This window comes from Hemitrygon akajei, chromosome 22 (assembly GCF_048418815.1).
Source record: "Hemitrygon akajei chromosome 22, sHemAka1.3, whole genome shotgun sequence".
Classification (NCBI taxonomy): domain Eukaryota; kingdom Metazoa; phylum Chordata; class Chondrichthyes; order Myliobatiformes; family Dasyatidae; genus Hemitrygon; species Hemitrygon akajei.
Window position 1 is genome coordinate 47809305 of NC_133145.1, and position 21306 is coordinate 47830610.

The 21306-nt window shown below is 41.1% G+C and overlaps 1 protein-coding gene across 2 annotated transcripts in view; it reads left to right on the forward strand.

Annotated features, from left to right (window-relative positions):
* Positions 1-21306, forward strand: part of mafga (v-maf avian musculoaponeurotic fibrosarcoma oncogene homolog Ga) — a 72943-nt gene that overhangs the window by 17295 nt on the left and 34342 nt on the right. For both annotated transcript variants that reach the window (XM_073026207.1, XM_073026209.1), the window contains exon 2: positions 20532-20595. In XM_073026207.1, coding sequence (XP_072882308.1) covers positions 20560-20595 — 36 coding nt within the window. In that variant the 5' untranslated portion in view covers positions 20532-20559. The remainder of the gene's footprint in view (positions 1-20531; positions 20596-21306) is intronic.

Below are 21306 nucleotides of genomic sequence, written 5' to 3' on the forward strand. Positions count from 1 at the left end.
ACAATTTTGCACCAGAGGCCTGGATTTGCTGCTAAAGTGATCTCCGAAGCAAAGTTTCAGTTTCATTTGACAAAGAGTACTGTAGGAAAAGACACGTGTGCAAAAACACAACCCCACTTAGGGTTGTTGATCTGCTGGGCTGTTTCTGTGCTGTAATGTTCCGGCTACTAAAATCTTTCAAGGCTTATTATACAAGATGCCAAAGCGGAGGCACATAAATGTTCCATTGATGGATGATATATCCATTCTAAGCTTCTAGTAATATGGTGATTTTATTTAATTATGTTGTTTATGGAAACCTACAGTTGAAAGGGGGTTGAATTTTCCCATTTTCCCCCTTCCCCTGCTGTTCCAATTACTTCATCCCCTTGAATCTTTTGAGTCTTCTACTGCTTCTAGATCAAGTGAACCTAATGCTTTTTCAAAAAAAAATCTGGTCTTTTTGCTAAAGCATGAAAATAAAGTCTGCATTTTTATTTTGAAGCTATTGATAAAGTTGGAATTTTCTCAATGATTTGACTTGGGTGTGCATTTTAGATTACGTTTCCAAATTTCGTTGATATGCTGGGCAAATGCCCACACACTTTTTTTGTTGTTAATCCTCCAGTTCAGTGTGTTTCCTGTGGGGATTATTGTCCTGGTTTAATTTGAAGTTCATTCATTTATTTAACAGGATCTGTGTGCATGTAAATTTTACAGCCCGAGTCGCTGCAAATTAATGTTAGAATCTGTAATGTGAACATTTTTGCTCTGTGTTCATGCAAGTGCACTTCATTTGGTGTTTCCTTAAAAGCACATTTGGGATCTGCTTGTGCTCTTTGAATTCAAAATTAAAAGCACCTTGACCCACTTCTCAAAACTGCAATGTCCTATTTTAATAGCTTAGATGTCCTGCTAGGCATCCACTTTGCCTTCAATCAATATCGTATAGTTTTTAAACGTGTTATACTGTCAGTGCTGGTATTATATTCTTGAGCACATTTTGGCAATTTTAACTTGTGGATATCATGTAGCGTGGTGCTAGTAACATTCCCAGTAGAGTATACTAGGCTATTCTTAGTAACTGATGCCATCTTTTCCTTGTGGATCCAGTGTTCTATTTGGATTTTGAGTTTGAGCTGCATTTTGGCCTCTGTTTTCTTTTAGTGGATGTAAATTTTGCACACTGATCCAGAATAATTCTTTATAGGCTGATTGTACCATAAGGCATAGGAGCAGAATTAGGCCATTTGGCCCATTGAATCTGCTCTGCCATTCAATTCTGGCTGATCCTTCCCACCAGCCCCACTCCCCAGTCTTCTCCCCGGAACCTTTGATGCCGCGTCCAATCAAGAACCAATCAATCGCTGCCTTAAATACACCCAACGACCTGGCCATTCTGAGGAGTTGGGTAATCTGTCAATATGCCCTGCCATCCCCAGGTCCATAACTGGACCTTTCGAACAGAAAATGTGGCGCCAACATCCAAAACAGGATTTGAGGACAGCAATAAGTATTGAAGAGCTTTAAGTGTTCACAGGAGAAAGTGACACAGGCAAAGCGTGTTTGGAAGAGCAATCTAGAGCAGGACCCTTACCATTAACTGTTGGGAACCACCGGTCGAGATCTTAGAACCTTGAGAGTTGAAGGCACGGTGTATGAAACGGCACAGTATGTGTATTGCAAATCCATCAAAATTGAAGGATTGCAGGTATCTGGGATTTGGAAAGAGTTAGATTTGTTTTATTTCTCACATGTATGTCGAAAAACAATGGGGGGAAAAAATGTCATCTGCATCAACAGCCAACACAGTCGGAGGATGTACTTACTGGAGGCATTCCGCAAGTGTTGGCGCTAGAGTCACGGTGACATGGCATGCCTACAACTTACTAACCTGACCGACCGTCTTTGGAATGTAGATGAAAACTGAAGCACCCGATGGAAACCCACGTGGTCACGGAGAACTCCTTGTGGGCAGTGCTGGGAATCGAACCCCAGTCGCTGGCCCTGTAAACTGTTCAATTGAGGAATGGAGAGGTTTTAAAATTGAGGTATTGTAGATCATGAAAGGAGTGTTGGCTGAAGGAAATTTGATATGGGCTACAAGAAGCTGTATTGTTTGCACTCATATTTATGGAAGAAGATCAGCCATGATGGACTTTTGCCCAAGAGTCTTTTTCCATAGTGTATCATTCAGTTTCCATGGTGGAATAGTCAAGGCTTGGATGGAGGTTTTACCAGCAGCTCAGCAGAGGGCAAGATGGTAAGACAATGCTATGAAGGTGAAGGTTGACCCCTGGTGCTAGTGCTGATATGTGGGTAGGGGCTTCTCTTGGGATCTGTGCATACTTGTACAGAAGATGGTTCTATCTCCCATTTGCCAGGTTTGGGGATGAAGCTGCTGGTGTGGAGCACGTATTGTGTAAGGTTCCAGTGAAAACGGCTTTGACCTTTTCAAAATCCTCAGCTGAAGAGAAGTATGTGAGGAATGGCAACTGGATTTGTTAGTGAGAGATGATGCATTTGGGACATCCAAAGCTGGGTAGGACTAGTACAGTGAATGGCAAAATACTGTCGAATGTTGTGGATTAGAGTAAATTGGGAATTCACTGCAAGTAGACAGTGTTGAAGAAGGCATTTAGTATGCTAGCTTCCATCAGTCACGGCATTAAGTCGGAACATGATGTTGCAGTTATACAAGTTGTTGGTAAGTTTGCACTTAATAACCCTGTTATAGGAAAGATTTTGGCAAGCTGGAGAGGGTGCAAAAGAGGTTTACAAGGATGCTACCTGGACTAGAGGGCCTGGTAGGGTTTGGCCACTCTGGATCTTTATTCCTTTGAACATAGGAGAATGAAAGGAGAGCCTCAAAAGATTATAAAATCATGCGGGGTATGGAGAAGATGCATGATTATGGTCCTTTCTACCAGGGTTGGGGAGTCCAAAGCTGTAAGAAAACGGGGGAGAGATCGAAGAGACCTGAGAGGTAACTACTTTACACAGTGAGGTGAGTACCTGGAATGAGCTGCCAGAGGAAGGGTTGAGGTGGGTACAATAGCAAGATTTATTAACAAGCCTTTGGATAAGTACCGGTACTTCATTTGGAGGGATGGGGGCTGTGCACAGGTAGCTGGGACTAATGGCAAATGCTGTATTTGACACGGATCGGTTGATCCAAAGGGCCTGTTTCTGTGCTACGACTCTGTAAGGTTATCCATTAGTCTGTGACTCTATAAGAATATTCATACTGGTCAGCTTCGCCAGAAGGGAGTGTTGGGTGTTGGTTCACTGCGATTGTTGCGGGAGAAGTAAGAAGTGCGTCTGATGGACAGGTTGATGTGAAGCGAGAAGGGGGAACAGGGTGACTTGGGTGTGAGTGCAGTGGGTAATTCTATATAATTTTACCAGAGTGTGGGGTAAGGGAGAGCAATAATGGCCATTAAGCCACTTGTTTCCATGTGTAAGAAATCCATAAGCTCCTTGTAATTGTTGATGAGGGAAGAAGGGGCAGAGAATGGGGACTTAAAGGTTTTCAGTAGAGGAAAGAAGCCAGGAATTAGTTTTTCATTCCAGGATGATCCAAAATCAGCGATCTTGGCAGACAAGGGCAGGATCCATTACTGCTTTCTTTGTGTTCCAGCCAAATCTGATGGGGGGGGGGGGGGTGGGGTGGGAAATGGCTGCCATTTCTTCAGGTCTTAGCCTTGGTCTTGAGAGAACTGAACTGAGGGTTGTACAGAGGAAAGGGCCGAGGTAAGATCAAGTGGTTTAATTGGATCAAAGGAGAGAGATTTGGCAGATGCAGAAATAACATAATGACTGAAGGGCCCAAGTTTGGAAAATAAGGATTTTGAAAATACAGTTCCTAGTTGGAGAGATTTTCCCCTGGAGGCTACTGAAGCAGGTATGGAAATAAGTGGTCATGGTAACCACATAAATAATCATCATAAATTCATTCTTCTATCCCCTTAACTAAACAATCATAATTATTCTGTTTCATAATGTGGTGATAAAATAGTCAATATGCACAAACGATGCATCCCATACTTAAAGCAGCTGCTAATCTGCACGGTGGGCTAAACTCTACGTGTTAAACACCCAAGCATTCTGAGATTTAACAACTTTCACCATTCATTTTGTATTTCACCATCTGCATTGCGGATGCACAAGCCATGAGTCTTTTAAAAAAAAAGTTAAACCTTTTTGAGGTTGAAACAAATCCTGTACATACACATCCTTACATAAAGATGTTCTGTTCGGAGAGAACAGCATTAACCCTTTGTGCCATGGCACTGGCTTTGATATGTTTGAAGAGTGTCTGGGTGGTCTCTGGCAGACAACTGTAAGGTTCACACTACGTGACCTGAGAGCAAAGTACATCGCTCAGCAGAAACCCCCAATCTAGATTGTTGAAGAAAACAGATTTTTAAGAAAAATCTCCCTCAGCTCTTGAGAATAAAGTGAAAACAATTGTTTATTTGAGCTTTCTTGTTCATTTTAGTTTCGAAGTTTGATGACCCAACTTGAAGCAACTATTGGTCGTTTTCAGGGGTGTATGGAACTTAGCATCAGTTGTCCTCTGAACTCATCAGATTATCCATCTGTGCACTTGGCAGACCCGCATTTTACCTTTCTTGATTAATTCCGTTAAGTATAAAAATCATTGCTGCTTCCTTTTAGTTTCAAACTTCTCTTTTTCTTTCCCCCACTGAGCAACCAGCTGCATAAGCCAGAATAAGTTTTTGAAAGAACAGGATTTTTGCTATAAAGAATTTTTACATTTTAATGCAATTTATTAAAATGTCCTTGGTTCCGCAGGAGCTGTAAACAGTTTGAGCAAACTAAAGTTTCCATTTGGCAGTTTTTTTGGGTGGAAATTATGTGAGAACCCTTTGTAAGCTGTGGGTGCATTTTTGTTTTGGGGAGATGTTTGCAAGAAGACATTTAAGAATTCTTCATTCCTCCTTGTATTTTGCCACACTTTAAAAAAAAAATTAATTGTGCATAACTCTAATGTAAAAAGTGAAAAGAAAAGGCTTTGCTAAGTTTCTCAACAACATGCATTTGTATGAATCAAAGGGAAGCAATTGTCCTAGTTAAATTTCCCTTGGCCCAGATAGAACCAATCTGTTGTCAGACCTAGAGATACAGCATAGGAAATAATTTTGAGGAAAGGTACTCAAGAAGACTGTTCAATGTCATTTCCATTACACAAGTGTAAAGGAGAATAAAATAATTTGTTATTCCAGATCTGATGCAGCACACAAAGAACACAATAATAAAAATGATAAATATAAATACATAAGATGGCTTGTTATACGTTGACTGTGTGTCCACGAAGTGATGCCAGGCACAGGGGTGTCTGTACATAGGGTGACTCGGACAAGAAATGAAGTAGTGGTGTGGAGGGTGGGTTAATGGGTGGAGATGTGTAGTGCTATAATTTAGTGAGAATGTATTTAATCGGCAAAAACCAGTTAGTCCTGTGGCACAGATTCCATTTTGTGTGTAAAATGTTGCAGATGAGAAGAAGAAAGAAATTAATTGCAAAGGCTTTGCTAAATTTGTGACAGGGCTACATCTTTTCCTTGCTTCACTGTGAATTGAGCCATTTAACTTATATAGATGTCTGATGTTAATTACTTTCATGGCTGTAGTGCTGAACTACTTACCAGAAACTAAAGATCTAATATGCTTCAATGATAGAAAAAGTGACATTTAAAACTTAATTTTTTCCCCTTGAATAATGAGGATGCAATATTGACTCCTGCAAGTGGAGAGTCGGGTGATAACTCAGTTATTCTGAACACTTCTCTTAAACTGGGATACCTTGGTTTAAAAGTGATTAATACTGTGATGTGGTAGTGTGCACAGTTTATATAATCTGCATAACCACCAACCAGCTTTCAACCACAGATACAAGTTTACTGCCCTGAACTTAAACTGTCCTTGGGAGTTTTTTTTTAAAGTTCTTGCCTGAGCCAACGCTAAGCTCCCTGTTTGTTTCCTTGACAATATTTATTGCAACTGCTTAAATGCATGGCAAACATTCATCACTGAACACAATGGTAAACAATATTTTGTTGAGTTTGGTAACAATGATTCTTGTCATTTGGAAAACCGAGCCAGGCCGATCTTGAATCAAATATCAATCTCTGCACGATGGGATTCTTGCTTGAATGGCAACAAAGGCTGTTCCATTAATTTTGCAGCCCTTTTATTGTATCGGGTCAAAATGAAACGTGTTGAAGAGGCTGACGTGATAGAGCTGTATAAAATTATGAGAGGTCTAATCCTCTGGTTAGACACACTTTGTGTATATGGGCTCAGTTCAGGAAATGCTATGGTTTCCAGGGGTTTTCCATTTCTAGCCCTGTCGCACATAATCACCTTTTTTTACCTACCACGTTCGATTCAGCATTCCATGTTTGGTACAGGAAGGGCATTAGACATTTTGAAGATCTCTTCATTGATAACCGCTTCGCTTCTTTTCAACAGCTCTCTGTTAAGTTCAACCTGCCTAACGCTCACTTTTTCAGATATCTCCAAATCCGACACTTTACTGCTCCTTTAATTCCTAACTTTCCTGAAATGCCTGCGAAAAATGCTATGGACCTATTTCTCTCCATTAATCCACTAGGTAAAGGTTTAATTTCAATTATCCAAGATAAACTAGCAGCCTTACGACGGGCCCCTGTGGATAAAATTAAAATGGCCTGGGAGCAGGATTTAAATATCTCCTTATCCAAGGAGAGCTGGGACTCAGTTCTCAAATCGGTTAACTCAACCTCTCTTTGTGCTCGCCATTGTCTCTTACAGTTTAAGATTGTTCATAGAGCCCATATGTCTAAATCTAAACTATCTCGATTCTACCCTGGCATTAGTCCGCTCTGTGATAAATGCAAGAGGGGCGTGGCCTCTCTCATCCATATGTACTAGCTCTGTCCTAGCTTGGAGAAATTCTGGAAAGATGTCTTCACTACGTTATCGGGTATTCTGAATCAGCACCTAGAACCTAACCCCTTAATTGCTCTGTTCGGTTTTTGGGGCGAGACAGATTTATGTCTGGGACAGACCAAATGCCGAATACTATCCTTTGCCTCTCTCCTGGCGAGACGCTTGATCCTCCTTAGATGGAGAGATGTTGCCCCGCCCACTCATGCGCAATGGCTTAACGATGTTATAGCCTGCTTGGACCTCGAAAAAATTCATTATTCAGTTCTCAATTCGGATTTAAAGTTCCATAAGATCTGGGGGCCTTTTATCGAGTACTTTCATAACCTTCCTCTTGACTAGGGTTTTTTTTTCTTTTCAGTCCCTTGCTTTCAGCTCCCTTTTTTTTCTGGTAGTAGGCATTATTATCCTCTGTTGCTAAGTGTATCCACAGTCTGGGAGTTTGATTGTCCTGACTTATACTCTCTATATTGTGTGGTGGTTGGTCTGGAATTGTTTTTTTTTCTTGTGTTGTGGGGTTTGGGGAGGACACTCTCACTTGTCTTTAATTTAGGTGCTTTTTTGTTAAATTCTCTTCCTGTGTAGCATATTGTTATTGTATGCTTAACCTTGCTCTGTATTAATGCTCCTCATTGGGATTTGGGGTTTTTAATTTTGTAAAATGTTTTGAAAAACTAATAAAATTTAAAAAAAAAAAAAAATAAATTATGAGAGGTCTAAATAGGGTAGAGAGCCAGAGTGAATATCCCATGGTAGGGGTGCCTAAGTCTAGATGGCACAGGTTCCAAGTAAGACAGAGGCAGTTTAAAGGGGATCTAAGGGGTTAATTTTTCATACAAAGTAGTTGGTATCTGGCAAATGCTGCAAAAGGAGGTCATGGAGGCAGGAGAAGGAATAACACTTAAAAGGCACCTAGACAGGTACATGAAAAAGTGAAGTACGGAGAGCTATGGGATTAATTCCGGTTAAGTGAGATCATCACAGTTAAGCAGGCATGATGGTAGGCACAGACCAAGTGGCTGGAAGACCCTTTTTCTAAGCTGTACAAATCAGTGACCCTTGTCTTTTTTCCCCAAGTTTTAAAAAAGAACTGGTGTACAAATTTGCAGGATGCTGAACGAAAGGGGGCTTCTTACTTTGGGTTTAAAGTACATGGTTGAGTTTGTTTATTTGGAAAGAAACTGATGACTGATCAATGTGACATAGGAGAACAATGTGTCAGCTGGTTCAGTGCTTTAATACCCTGAAAGCTTTTTTAAATAGATGACGAGATGTGCCTTGCATTACAAATCTAAGCAAGGGACAGGCTTTTGGAGGGCGTCAAAATGTTCAATTTTGCAACCTCAAGAAGGGGACCTATGAAGTTGTACTTCTGAAATACTATTGATGTAGTGTTAATGGAATGTTGCTATGTCTCTGTAGAATTCAAAAATGAGCAACCTATGTAGCTCAGAAGCAATATGAATGTTGTTCATGTATGTGCTCCATTGTAAAGTACCCCCTCCCACCACCACCACCACCATTCTGTCACAATGAGCCTGTGTTACTGCCAGCTATTTTTAAAATGTATTAATTTCCTGTGGCCCTCCCAGAACATTCCTTTTGTGAGCTGTGCACCAGGTTCTCAAGGAAGCAAGAATTTCTTCCATTAGGAAAGGTATTAAGGCCATTTGGTCCATCGTATCTGCTCTCCCATTTGACCATTTTCCCCCACAATCCTGTTCTCCTGCCCTCACCCCATAACCTTTGAAGTCCTTACTGATCAAGGACCTATTAACCTCTGCTTGAACGTACCCAGTGACGGCCTCTGCGGCCATCTGTGGCAATAAATTCCACAGACGCACCACCTTCTGGCTAAAGGGATCCCTTCCCTTGGCCCGTGTGCACTTGATGTTCCAAACAAACTTTGACAGACATTTGTGAGTACTTGTGTCCTTTGCCAACAACTGAGCTAAAGTGTGAAGAGGCAAACAGAATGAAAAAATTTTTCAAAATGAAACGAGATGCTTATTGCACTAGCATAAACAAACACAATTGAGTACTTTATCATACACAGGACCATTTAAAATTGACATGCAGCTTAGGTTTGGGAATGTGTATACATTCATGATCCAGCAGTGATAGGGAAATGATTGAAAAAGATTCTTTGGAATAGGATATACTTGAATTGGAGATAGTCAGCATGGCTTTCTGCAGAGGAGATCATTGTTATACAAACCTGAGTTTTTCAAAGAGGTAATAAAGATGATTCGGGGCAGGGCAATGGATGTTGTATTCATAAATGTTACTAAAGCACTTGACTCCTTATGGAAAGGTGTTCCAGAAGATTAAGGCACATGGGATCCATGGAGATTTGGTAAACTGAATTCAACATTGGTTGGCTTGGCCATAGAAGACAGTATTAATAGAAGGCTGTTATTCTGTCTGTTGGGGCGGGGGGGGGGGGTGGTGGGTGGGTGTCTGTGATCAGAGGTGTTCAGCAAAGGTTAATGCACATAAATGATTTGGATAAAAAGGTAGGTGGTCTGAACAGTAATATTTCAGATGTGTTTCATCAGGCACATGAAAAGTTGTTAGAGTTGTGCATTGTCAGGGTGGTTTTTTTTCCAAAAGGTCCCACAGGCTATAAACCATTTGGGAATGGGGGCAGAGAAATGGCTGAAGTAGTTCAGTCATGGCAAGTATAAGATGTATTTTGGGAGGGTCAGGGGTAAGAGGAACATATCTAGTAAATGGCAGGACCTTTAGGAGCATTGCTGTAAAGAGGATCTTGCAATGCAAATTCATAACTTCCTGGAGCAGGCAGAAGACGTGGATAAGGTGATAAAAAGACAGCATACTTGCCTTCGTCAATCAGAATGCTGAGTACAAAAGTTGAGAAGACATGTAGTTGTACAAAACTTTGGTTAGGTCACAGAGTTCTGCATGCAGTTCTGGTTGTTGCATTACAGGATTAGGGGAGGTGGAGGGGTTTTGGAGAGAGTTCAAGAGGTTAAACACAATGCTGCTTGGATTAGAAAGGATTAGCTGTGAGGAAAGGTTGAATAAACTTGGAATTGTTTTCACTGGAACATCAAAAGCTGAGGAGTAATCTGATACAAGTATACAACACTGAGAGGCACTGGTAGGGTAGATAGTCTTTCTCATGGGTTTGAAATGCCAAGTATTTAAGGGCGAGGCTTTAAGGTGAGGGGTGGGGAATTTTTTTTTAAAGAGTGGTATGTGTCTGGAATGTGCTGCCTTGGGAAGTGGTGGAAACTGACTGAACAGTAATATTTCAGATGTGTTTCAACAGGCACATGAACATGCAGGCAATGGAGGGTAGACCAATTGAGTTAGTATCCTGGTCAGCACAGACACTGAGCCAAGGGGCCTATTCCAGTGCTTGTTCTATTTTCTATTTTATCACTGGGTTTCCCTTGCACAGAAACAGAACTAGGTTCACTCTGGTGTGTGTTCCATGTGTGTCTTCTGTCATTGTTTAACATTTTAACTCACTGATTGGCCTCTTGTTTCTTTCTTCCAAAGACTTGCTACTCTGCACCCTCTTTAAGCCACTCGCGTTATCGCTGTTACCAAGTGTGAGTACACAGTGGCCACTTTATTAGGTACATCTGCTCGCTCACACAAATGTGTAATCAGCCAATCGTGTGGCAGCAACTCAGTGCACATAAAAGCATACAGACATGGTGAAGAGGTGCAGTTTTTGTTCAAACCAAACATCAGAATGGGGCGGAAATGTGATCCAAGTGGCTTTGACCGTGTATTAATTGTTGGTGCCACATCAGGTGGTTTGAGTATCTCAGAAACTGCTGATCTCCTGGGATTTTCACATGCAACAGTCTCCAGAGCTTACAGAGAATGGTGATGGGAAAACAAAGACATCCAGTGAGAGGCAGATCTGTGGCCGAAAGCGCCTAGTTAATCAGAGAGGTCAGACTGTTTGAAGCCAACAGGAAGGTGGCAGTAACTTAAGTAATCACGGTACAATAGTGGCGTGCAGAAGAACCTCATTGAACGCACACCATAGAAACAGAAAACCTACAGCACCATACAGGCCCTTCAGCCCACAAAGCTGTGCTAAACATGTCCTTACGTGAGAAATTACCTTGGATTACCCATAGCCCTCTATTTTTCTGAACTCCATATACCTGTCCAGGAGTCTCTTAAAAGACCCTATCATATCCGCCTCCACCACCGTTGCCAGCAGCCCATTCCACGCACTCACCACTCTGTGTTTAAAAAAAAAACTTACCCCTGTCATCTCCTCTGTACCTGCTTCTAAGTACCTTAAAACTGTGCCCTCTCATGCTAGCCATTTCAGCCCTGGGAAAAAACCTCTGACTATCCACAGGATCAATGCCTCTCATTATCTCGTACACCTCTATCAGGTAACCATTCATCCTCCGTCGCTCCAAGGAAAAAAGGCCGCGTTCACTCAACCTGTTCTCATAAGGCATGCTCCCCAATCCAGGCAACATCTTCGTAAATCTACTCTGCACCCTTTCTATAGTTTCCACATCCTTCCTATTAGTGAGACATGTCAAACCTTGAAGTGGATGGGCTCCGGCAGCAGGAGACTGCAAACGTACACTCAGTGGCCACTTTATTAGGTACAGGGGGTACCTGATAAAGTGATAACTGTGTACGTTTGGCATTCTTGCTGTGCTCAGAGTAAAGAGTTCGTCCTGATTAGTTTATGGATGTATTTGTGATTGTGGCGCATTGTTCTACAAGCAGAAATGGCCCCCTCGCATTTTGCAAATCCTTTTTACATCTGATTTCTCAATCCAGACACTTTTCTGATCAAAGCTTTCCTGATTTGTGTAACTTGTTGTGTAGGTCTATTAACTGGAGACAAGGTGTTAGTAGTTAAAATGTAGTCCAAGATTTTATGCAAGTTTAAACATAATTCTTGTTTTGAACCGCTGTGGAAATCAGCTGGCTGATAAGTTATGCAAATATAACGTTATTGTATAGCAGAATCAGGTGACTTATTTCTATTATTTTTGTAAGTGTGTAATTAAAGTGTGGAGGGGATTAGTAATCAGGTTATCAGCATTCCGCTCTGGGGGTGGGGGAGAAAATGAGCCAGCTACTAATTAGCAAACAGTGGGCAAGTTCTAGACTCTGTTATTCAAAGTAATGGCACACTAAGAAACCAGCAACAGAATTGGGCAGAACCTCGCTGATTTGTGAAAGGGAAATCATGTTCGGCAAATCTGTTAAAATATTCGGAGATTGTAATCAACCAAATAGATCAGTGTGAAAGTGGATGTGGTGTACTGATCTTCAGAAGGCCGCCAATTGGTTGCCAAACAAAATCAGAATCTGGTTTAGCATCACTGACGCATGTGGAGAAATTTGTTTTGCAGCAGCAGTACATCGCAATGCATTAAAAACTATAAATTACAAAATAAAAAAATATATAAATAGCTCGTGCAAAAAGAGAGCAAAAAAGTGAGGTAGTGTTTGTGGGTTGGTTCAGTGTCCATTCAGAAATCTGATGGCGGAGGGAAAGAAGCTATCTCATTATCCCTGCATTGTGTCTTCAGGTCCCTGTACCTCCCAGATGGTAGTGTTGAGAAGACCGCCCGTCCTGGGCGGTGGGGGTCCTTAATGGTGGATTCCACCTTTTTGAGGCATTCACACACAAAATACTGGAGGAATTTGGCAGGTCAGGCAGCATCCATAGAAATCAATAAACAGCTGATGTTTCAGGCCAAGACCTTTCTTTGAGGTATTGCCTTTTAAAGATGACCTCTGCTGGGGACACTGGTGCTAATGATGGAGTTGGCAGTGTTTGTAGCCTTCTGCAGCTTTTTCCAATCCCGTGTAGTGGCTCCCCCCAAGCCAGACAGTGATGCAGAATGCTCTCCACAGTACATCTGTAGAAATTTGCAAGTGTGTTTGGTGACATAGCAAATGTCCTCAGACTCCTAATGAAATATCCAAGTTCAAGTCACTTTTTATAGTCATTTCTACCATAACTGCCGGTACAGTGCACAGTAAAAACGAGACAACATTTTTCAGGACCATTGTGTTACATGAAACAATACAAAAACTACACTGAACTACGTAAAACAACACAAAAACTACACTAGACTACTGACCTACCTAGGAGTGCATAAAGTGCACAAAACAGTGCAGGCATTACAATAAATAATAAACAAGACAATAGGCACAGTAGAGGGCAGTAAGTTGGTGTCAATCCAGACTCTGGGTATTGAGTTTGATACAGCCTCTGTCATGCTTCACGTGGTTGTATCATTATGTTGGGCCCAGCATAAAGCTTCAGAGCTGTTAATGCCCGGGAATTTGAAACTGCACACCCTTTCCAATGCTGATCACTTGATGAGGGCTGGTGGAGTCTACCCTCAGCTTCCCCTTCCTGAAGTTCTCAATCAATGTGGAATCAAAAAGACCAACAATATGCCGGGGTTGGATCTGTTGCAAATCATTTTTGGGAGGCTGTGAAGAATGAGGTGCAGAAGGGACCAATGTCCCAGTTGTTCACAATCAGTTTCAGTAGTGTGGATGAGGCGATCAAGTGTAATATATCAAGGCTTTGCTATGAGGTAGGTACAGAGGCTTTGAGGAGTGCAGAATGAATTGGGAAGGATATAAAGTGGGGAGAATGCCTCCATCAGTTTTAAAGAAGGAATTTCAAAGACATGACCCTTCTGTGAGAAGTACCGTAGATTCCGGATTTTAAGCCGCTACTTTTTTCCCACATTTTGAACAGCTTTGAACTTTGCGGCCTTTAATCCGAAGCGGCTAATGCATGATTTTTTTCATGCCGCCTCGTAAACATTTTGCCTCATAACAGTAGACCAATAAAATTGATGAGTAGTTCACAGAGGTCCAATGAAATTGTACGATAAATCAAGCGCACTTTCACAATTAAATTATTGTAAATCAGTCATTTGTACTCACCCTCATCAACATGGAAAACACTCGAAGCATTGTGCTGCCTTATGGCATACTTAGTTTATAATATTTTCGCTTAGTAATTCATTTTCTAGTTAAAGTTAGAAGAGTTTTAACTATATTTGTTTTCTGTACTACATCGCGGGATGCTATGACGTCACACCCGGTTTCGCGGTGTCTTGTGGGAAAATGCCGGTTTGCGATGAAACGGGACGGAGGGGGGGAGCGCATTACGCGAGCGGCTTTGGATCTGAGCGAACGCTGCTTTTAAGTTAAAGGTGATCAATAACTTTTCCTGGTAGGCTGTAGTATATATATTTTTTACCAGTCGTTAGGAGATATTGGAATGTTGTTCAGTAAAGAAGTATACGCAACGTATTTAAAAGTAGCCGCATTACGGGCACGGTTCGAAAAAAAGCATTTGCAATATGTATTTGTTTTTGTTACCATATGGATTTAATTAAAAGTTAAAAAATCCTCACGTGTAATATCTTTCTGTGTAAATATCTCATATTACAACGTGGGACACCTGCGGCCGAAAATCCGGTGCGGCCTTTACAATTAAAAAATTGATTTTATTTCTAAAATTAGAGCCAGCGGCTTTTAATCAGGTGCGCTCTGTAGTCCGGAGTCTACGGTAATCACTTTATCACCTACTCAAGTAGCCTTGCCCTCTGGCAGTGAAGTTTCAGGTTGTCCCACAAGACAAGTGTCTGCAATGTCAAGACCCTCGTCTTGTATGTTTTACTTGGTGAAAGGATAAATAATGTTTACGGTACAACTTTAGGATTTAATTTGTCGCTAAAGTGACATTTCAATTCAGGCATTTGCATTGAAGTTTTTTTAGGTTTACAAGGGATTTAAATAGGAATTCTTGAGTCTGAGCAAGCAACTAGAACCATTACATTGAAACTAATGGGTAACATGCTTAATGTTTTCCTGGATGGGAGCTGCCTCGAGGAATGCCCATATTTCATGTGTAATGTCATCTAGAGTGTGGTTCTGCTGTTATTGGTGAAATCCCAAAGTTGCTCCGAATGAATCATTGCTTCCAGGATGTGCTCCACAATAACCTCCACAAATCAGCCAAGTAACAAGGATTTTGGGTATTTTAAATTATTCATGATTCCAAAAAAGTATACTTTATTGCATGAGGTTTTAAAAGCCAGTCAAAGCAATTAGCAAAGCTTTATGGGATTAAAATTATACTAAAAGAAGCAAATGCCTAGGTGGTCGCTTTCTAACATTATGTCAAAATTTTATTCTTGTGAGTGGTTTGATTCAGGATTATGATATTTAAGGATCTGACTTGTTCTCGTTTATGCCCGTTTCTACTTTGTGAGACTTATTCTGTGCAACTCAATTAATGATTGCACTGTGGCTGGGTCCCAGAGACTGCTTGGAGCTGGTAGCTGCTGATGTCATGGGAAGGACTCCATCGCCCAGAGATCACAGGATCTCTGTAACACAGGGCAACTGAATAGGAGGCCGGCAACTCGTGCTAATCATAGAACCAGAGCCAGAAGCTCTTATTCAAACTCAATTGGTGAAAATGAAATTCACCCTTTACTCTTGGCAGAGGATCGAGCAATGTAAATAGTCGTATGTTCAGAAATCTCTCCTCTACTTGAGGCACCTGATATGTCGCCTTGTACATTGTTGGCTCCGAAGTGACTAGAATTTCACAGGCCGAGTTTAATGTTCAATAGCGACGTATTGTCCGTCTAGGACATGCTAGTTATTACTCCTTTGTCATTTCAAACTTAGTGTTTTTTAAAACTGGAATTCTGCAGGTAAGTCTGTCCCAGGGGAGGGATATAGCAGCCTGAATCGAATTTACTAATATCCATCAGTTCTGATGGACTATCTGCTCGCTGGCTGTTCCCACCTCTGCTCTTGAGATCCAGTGCAGGCCCAGCCAAATGCAGAAGTTCTATACAAGCTGGTGGTGAAACGAGTGAGCATACAATTCTTGCTGTGACACTGGATTTGCCATCGAACCCAGTGGTGGACCAGTGGCTTGCTTAATGAAAGATCTTGATGCGTTTGGCATTCAGGTCCTCATCTTTATGATAAGGTGGCTGGGGTACATACAGCAACCTCTGCATTCTTGTTATATTACATCTGGCTGTCCCTAACACAGCTGAGAAAGGTAACTGTATCTAAGTTTTGAGTTATTTCGACCTTCATTGTATTTTAAATTAGAATAAAATAATTACAAATAATTCGATTGTTAGACACATTTAAAAAATTAATAGCCATTGTGATGGTGAGAAGCAAGGAATTCTGGGTGTGGGACCACACCAAAATACATGGTGGGCCTAGTTTCCTGGTGGATGAAGATCAGCTTGCTTGGTCTGTGATTATATGGAAAAGGTAGGGGTGAGTGGTGAATATCTGCAACAAGCAGATTTTACCACTGTCTTGCCCGAGGGAATGAGAGGTTTGGAATATTAAAGTACCATTGAGTGACCAGGAATATTATTTTTACAACAGTACTCCTTTCAAGATCCTTAATTTTTTATCTGTTGCAATACTGATTTGTGTTCTGAATAGGTTTGTGAGCAGGCAACAAAGTTGTGTATTTGAATAAAGAAATTATATTTAATGTTGTGATGAGCAGGAATATTGTGCTCTGAAGATTGTATATTTTTAAAATTTATTCATTTATGGAATGTGAGTGTTGCCAGCTAAGCCAGCATTTATTGCCTTTGAGAAGGTGGTGATGAGCTGCCTTCTTGAACCGCTGTAGTCCCTGAGGTGTAGGTACACCCGTAGTGCTGTTAGGAAGGGTATTCCATGATTTTGGCCCAGCAACAATGAAGGAACAGCGATATGTTTCCAAGTCAGGCTGGTGACTGACCTGGAGGGGGATTTCCAATTGGTGGTGTTCCCAGGTATCCTTCTGGATGGTAGTTGTTGTGAGTCTGGAAGGTGCTGCCTTGGGAACTTTGGTGTGTTGTTGCAGTGTATCTTGTAGATAGTACACACTGCTGCAACTGTCTCAAGTTCTTGATGCTAAAGCAATTCTGTATTATTAATTGATTGAAGTGGCCATTGGTCTTAAAAACCAGGTCTTGGGTAAATTCAGTCCATGGAATTTAAAAAGTAAACTTTCAACCTGGCAACAAGGAAGGGTACAAGAAAAGCTCGAGAGTTGCTACGCCTTCAAGGGGAGTATTGATGGGATATGAGGGCTGTCAACAGACAAAGAGCATCCAGGAAATCTTGATTTATTCAGGGAAAAATATTTCGGGTGTCAGACTCGCCTAGCCAGCAGCATGTGTGGTGAGAGAATCATCAAACATTTCTCTTCCTCAGATGATGCTTCATTTGCTCACTATTTTCTGGGTTTTTTTTTTGTTTTTAAATTTTTGTTTTCTGGCATCCAATTTTTTTCAAGTAAAAATATTTCTATTGCTTAAATGTATGGGTTATTCTGTAATGATTATATTATTCTTAAAATGTGTCTGTCAAATTGCTGTCTTGCTGTTTAATTCCATTCAAAGCCCAAAGGGACCAGTGATGATTTCTTCTATTGTCCCAGCAGTTGTGCTGAATCTTCAGTGCTGGAATTCTGGCACTTGAGTCAAAGGGACTCCCACCTCGAGGGCACATGCATTGGAATGTGGTTAATGGTAAATGTTGTGGTCCTTAACCTTGCGTGACCATTCTGCACACTGCTCGAATTTATAGAGGCCTAAATTTGCAGTCAGCTTCAGGCAAGCATTTGGTTGCCTGATTATTCCAGGAGTATTACACCACATTGTCAATGACACCTTGGGGGAATGGGCTCCATCCTGGAATGTGGAAATAGATTAAGCAAAATAAAATGTACTAGATTAAGTTCTTGTGGGGGGGGGGGGCACCTAGAATAACTGCGCTTACTTGGGCTAGGTGCACAAACTTCTCTCTCCCTCTGGCCTTGCATAATCCCTGACCCAGTGGCTTGATCTACACAGACTAGGCCTTGGGAGTGCAGCCAAGAGGCCTGACTTTTGACATGTATTGCCACTTAGACAAAAAATATCTTTTAAGTGTATGCCATTCAGATTTTTAGAAAGTTTTAAAATGAATTACTTGGAACACACGAGAGCTCTGCTTGTTTTTTTTAAAAAATGCAGCAAAATGTCACCTCACTATAGGAAGGATGTGGAAGCATTGGAAAGGGTACAGAGGAGATTTACCTGGTTTAGAGAGTATGGATTATGATCAGAGATTAAGGGAGCTAGGGCTTCTCTCTTTGGAGAGAAGGAGGATGAGAGGAGACATGATAGAGGTGTACAAGATATTAAGAGGAATAGACAGAGTGGACAGCCAGTGCCTCTTCCCCAGGGCACCACTGCTCAGTACAAGAGGACATGGCTTTAAGGTAAGGGGAGGGAAGTTCAAGGGGGATATTAGAGGAAGGTTTTTCACTCAGAGTGGTTGGTGCGTGGAATGCACTGCCTGAGTCAGTGGTGGAGGCAGATACACTAGTGAAGTTGAAGAGACTACTAGAACGGTATATGAAGGAATTTAGGGTGGGGGGTTATATGGGAGGCAGAGTTTGAAGGTCGGCACAACATTGTGGGCCGAAGGGCCTGTAATGTGCTGTACTAGTTATGTTATATGTTCTAAAATCTTTTCAAAAGAACTGTCTTCCTCTCTTGCCCTCAATCAATGCTCAACAATATCCATTTAACTCAAAAGAGATTTTTAGATGTAACAAGTGATTTTGACCAATACTGGACCTTGTTTGGTCCAGGGTTTGGGTAGGGTGGTTGAAAGATGAAGGCTGAGCAGTCCTGGGTCCAGAATTCCGTGACCAATTTTTAGTTTCAGTGGCTAAATGCTGTGGGTTCTGGTCAAAAATGCATGGAAAATGTCAGCGTGATCTAGTCCACAAGACGTTAGCTGTTTCTCTCCTAAATAGCCACTAATGTTTTGTGAGGTGAGGCTTTGGGAGCCAGCTTGCTAGCTGATAAGGCAGAGTGAGAGTTGAGTTGAGCCTTCGTTTAATGATGCACTGGTCCTCGACTAGAGAGCCTCGGAGCATTGGAATATGTATCATTTCCCATCTTTTTGGCACTGGAGTGTCTTTTGGAAGCTCAATTACTGTCTGAAAGAAATGGGCTAATTCAGTATGGGCAGGATCCAAACTGAAAGCTTCTGTTTTTCCTTGCACTGCACTAGCTTTGCCTTTTCCCACTGGGTCCAAGGAATAGTTAGATTCTAGCTTTCAGCCTCATTTATTAATCAATAACTTGTGCGGTTGGCAGTGCTTCTGAAGATACAATGACACTTCATTGGAGCTGATCCTAAATGAGTCATCATTGTTAATAATGAAAAACAAAATGCCTTCATGTTGGAAAGATGAAGGTGCTGTGGATTTTGGGATACATAAATACAAACTCCAGTGGTTGCAGGAAATCTGCATCCAGCCACTTTGGGGGAGTTGTTTGAAGGTCATTTTTTCCAGGAGTGCTTGATGAGGCCATAGTGGCTTGCCCCGTAAATCTCTCGTGGTTGGGAGGTGTAGTCACCTTGTCAGCGTGCACGGAAAATGCTGACTCATCATGAATCCTGAATTTGCAGCTAGCCACTGGTCAGCATTTGATTCTGCTATGATGATCAAGCTAACAGGAAGTTCCAGCTGCTTGAGTGTTGTGCTAAATTCTACATGTGAGTTTTGTCGAGAGTTGGCTGCCGTGTTGGATATTCTGAATAAATTCTCAGAGATTGCTTCTGTTAAGCTATCTGTAAGTAAGATTTTTTTTTTCTTGAATTGTCTTGGAGTTAAGGACAATTAAATTTCCCAGGTGAAATCCTGGAGAATTCTGAATATTGTTATGTTATATGGAAGTATAATGTCATTGGGGTTGAATCTTCCAACTCAGAATAAACACACTGTGTAGTTTGCACATTATGCTCCACTTAATGAAAGTCACTTGACTTTGGAAGTCATTTAAAGAATAGGAGGAGTACTTCAATAGTCTGCATGTTTAGTTTGAGTGACTGAATTTCCTCTCCATTATCTCTAAGCTTTACGCACTCTACAGAAAACCGCAATACAAGTGTAACAAGAAAATGCAATGCTAACCTTAAGTGCATGATTTTCAAGTTAAAAAAAGTTCATGTGCTGCTTCCATTTCTTATCTTTTTTTTATATAGATAAGTGGTTTTCCTTCCTATTGCATTTCTCCCCAGCTCTTTTCTCCTGCAGTTGTTTTCATCCATATTATATAGATGGAGTACTACAGCACAGAAACAGGTGCATCAGCCATCTCGTCCGTGCTGACCTGATTTTTCTGCCTGCTCTCGCGACCATATCCCTCAAAACCCCTCCCATGTGTGGCTTGATGCATCTGGTCAAACCCTTGATTACATGACCAAATAGTGGTTTTATTCATCGCTATTGACCTTGGTTAATGTTCTCAGGAGGTGGGTGTCATTGTCTTTCATCCTTGTTTGGAATGCACGTCAGTTGTACCATCCTCACTACTTGGCACAGATCAACAGTCTAGCCTTCAGTCTGCTTTACCTTCTCAATGAATATGTTCTTTAAATAATAATTGTATTTATCGCTGCCAAATGGAATCTGTTTTAGCAAAGGAGTTATTTGATTCTTTTTGCTTTCTATATAAATAAAAGTTCTCAAAGTAAGTGTACATTTTGCTTTCCCACAGGTTTACGTGATTGAAAGTGTGCCGTGGTATGACGACTACTAACAAGGGAAACAAGGCCTTAAAGGTACATCAGACATCCCTTTAAATATTTTATATGCAAGGCTCTGTGTCCAAATGGATAACCTTCAAATATGGAATGTTGATCTTGCCAACTTTTCCACATTGAATTTATCACTCTTTGTAACCTGTTATCAAATAGTTGCTTTCTAGATTTTTTAAAATTTCATCCTTGAATTATAAGTGATATTGAAGCATGACATGACTTAACTATGTTTTAGTTTTAAGGTCTATTCAACTTCAAGCTTTTCTTTTCATCATGTCTTTTTCCAGGTACAAATCTGGATGGTAATGTGTATAGGAAAGGAGATGCAGTGAAGCTTTGGTTGATGTAGACAAAGCTATGTGAATGGGCAAGGACATGGCAGATGAAATAGAACATTAAAAATAAAGTTGCCGTCTTCTTGAGCAAGGGTAGAAAAAAAAAGACTGAAATGTGTTGTTTAGGGAGACGTGTGTGTCCTTGTACACAAAGCATTAAAAGTTAATATGGTTGTCTAGCAAACATTTACAAAGGTAACCCACGCAAGAGGATTTGAGTATATTAATGCAGATAGATGTCTTTTTTAAAAAATATAGTCATGGTGCACTGCAGCACATAAACAGGCCCTTCAGTCCATCTGGTCCATGCTGGACTATTAATCTGCATAGACCCATTGGCTTGTACCTGGACCATAGCCCTCCATACCCTCCCATCCATGGACCTATCCAATTTCAT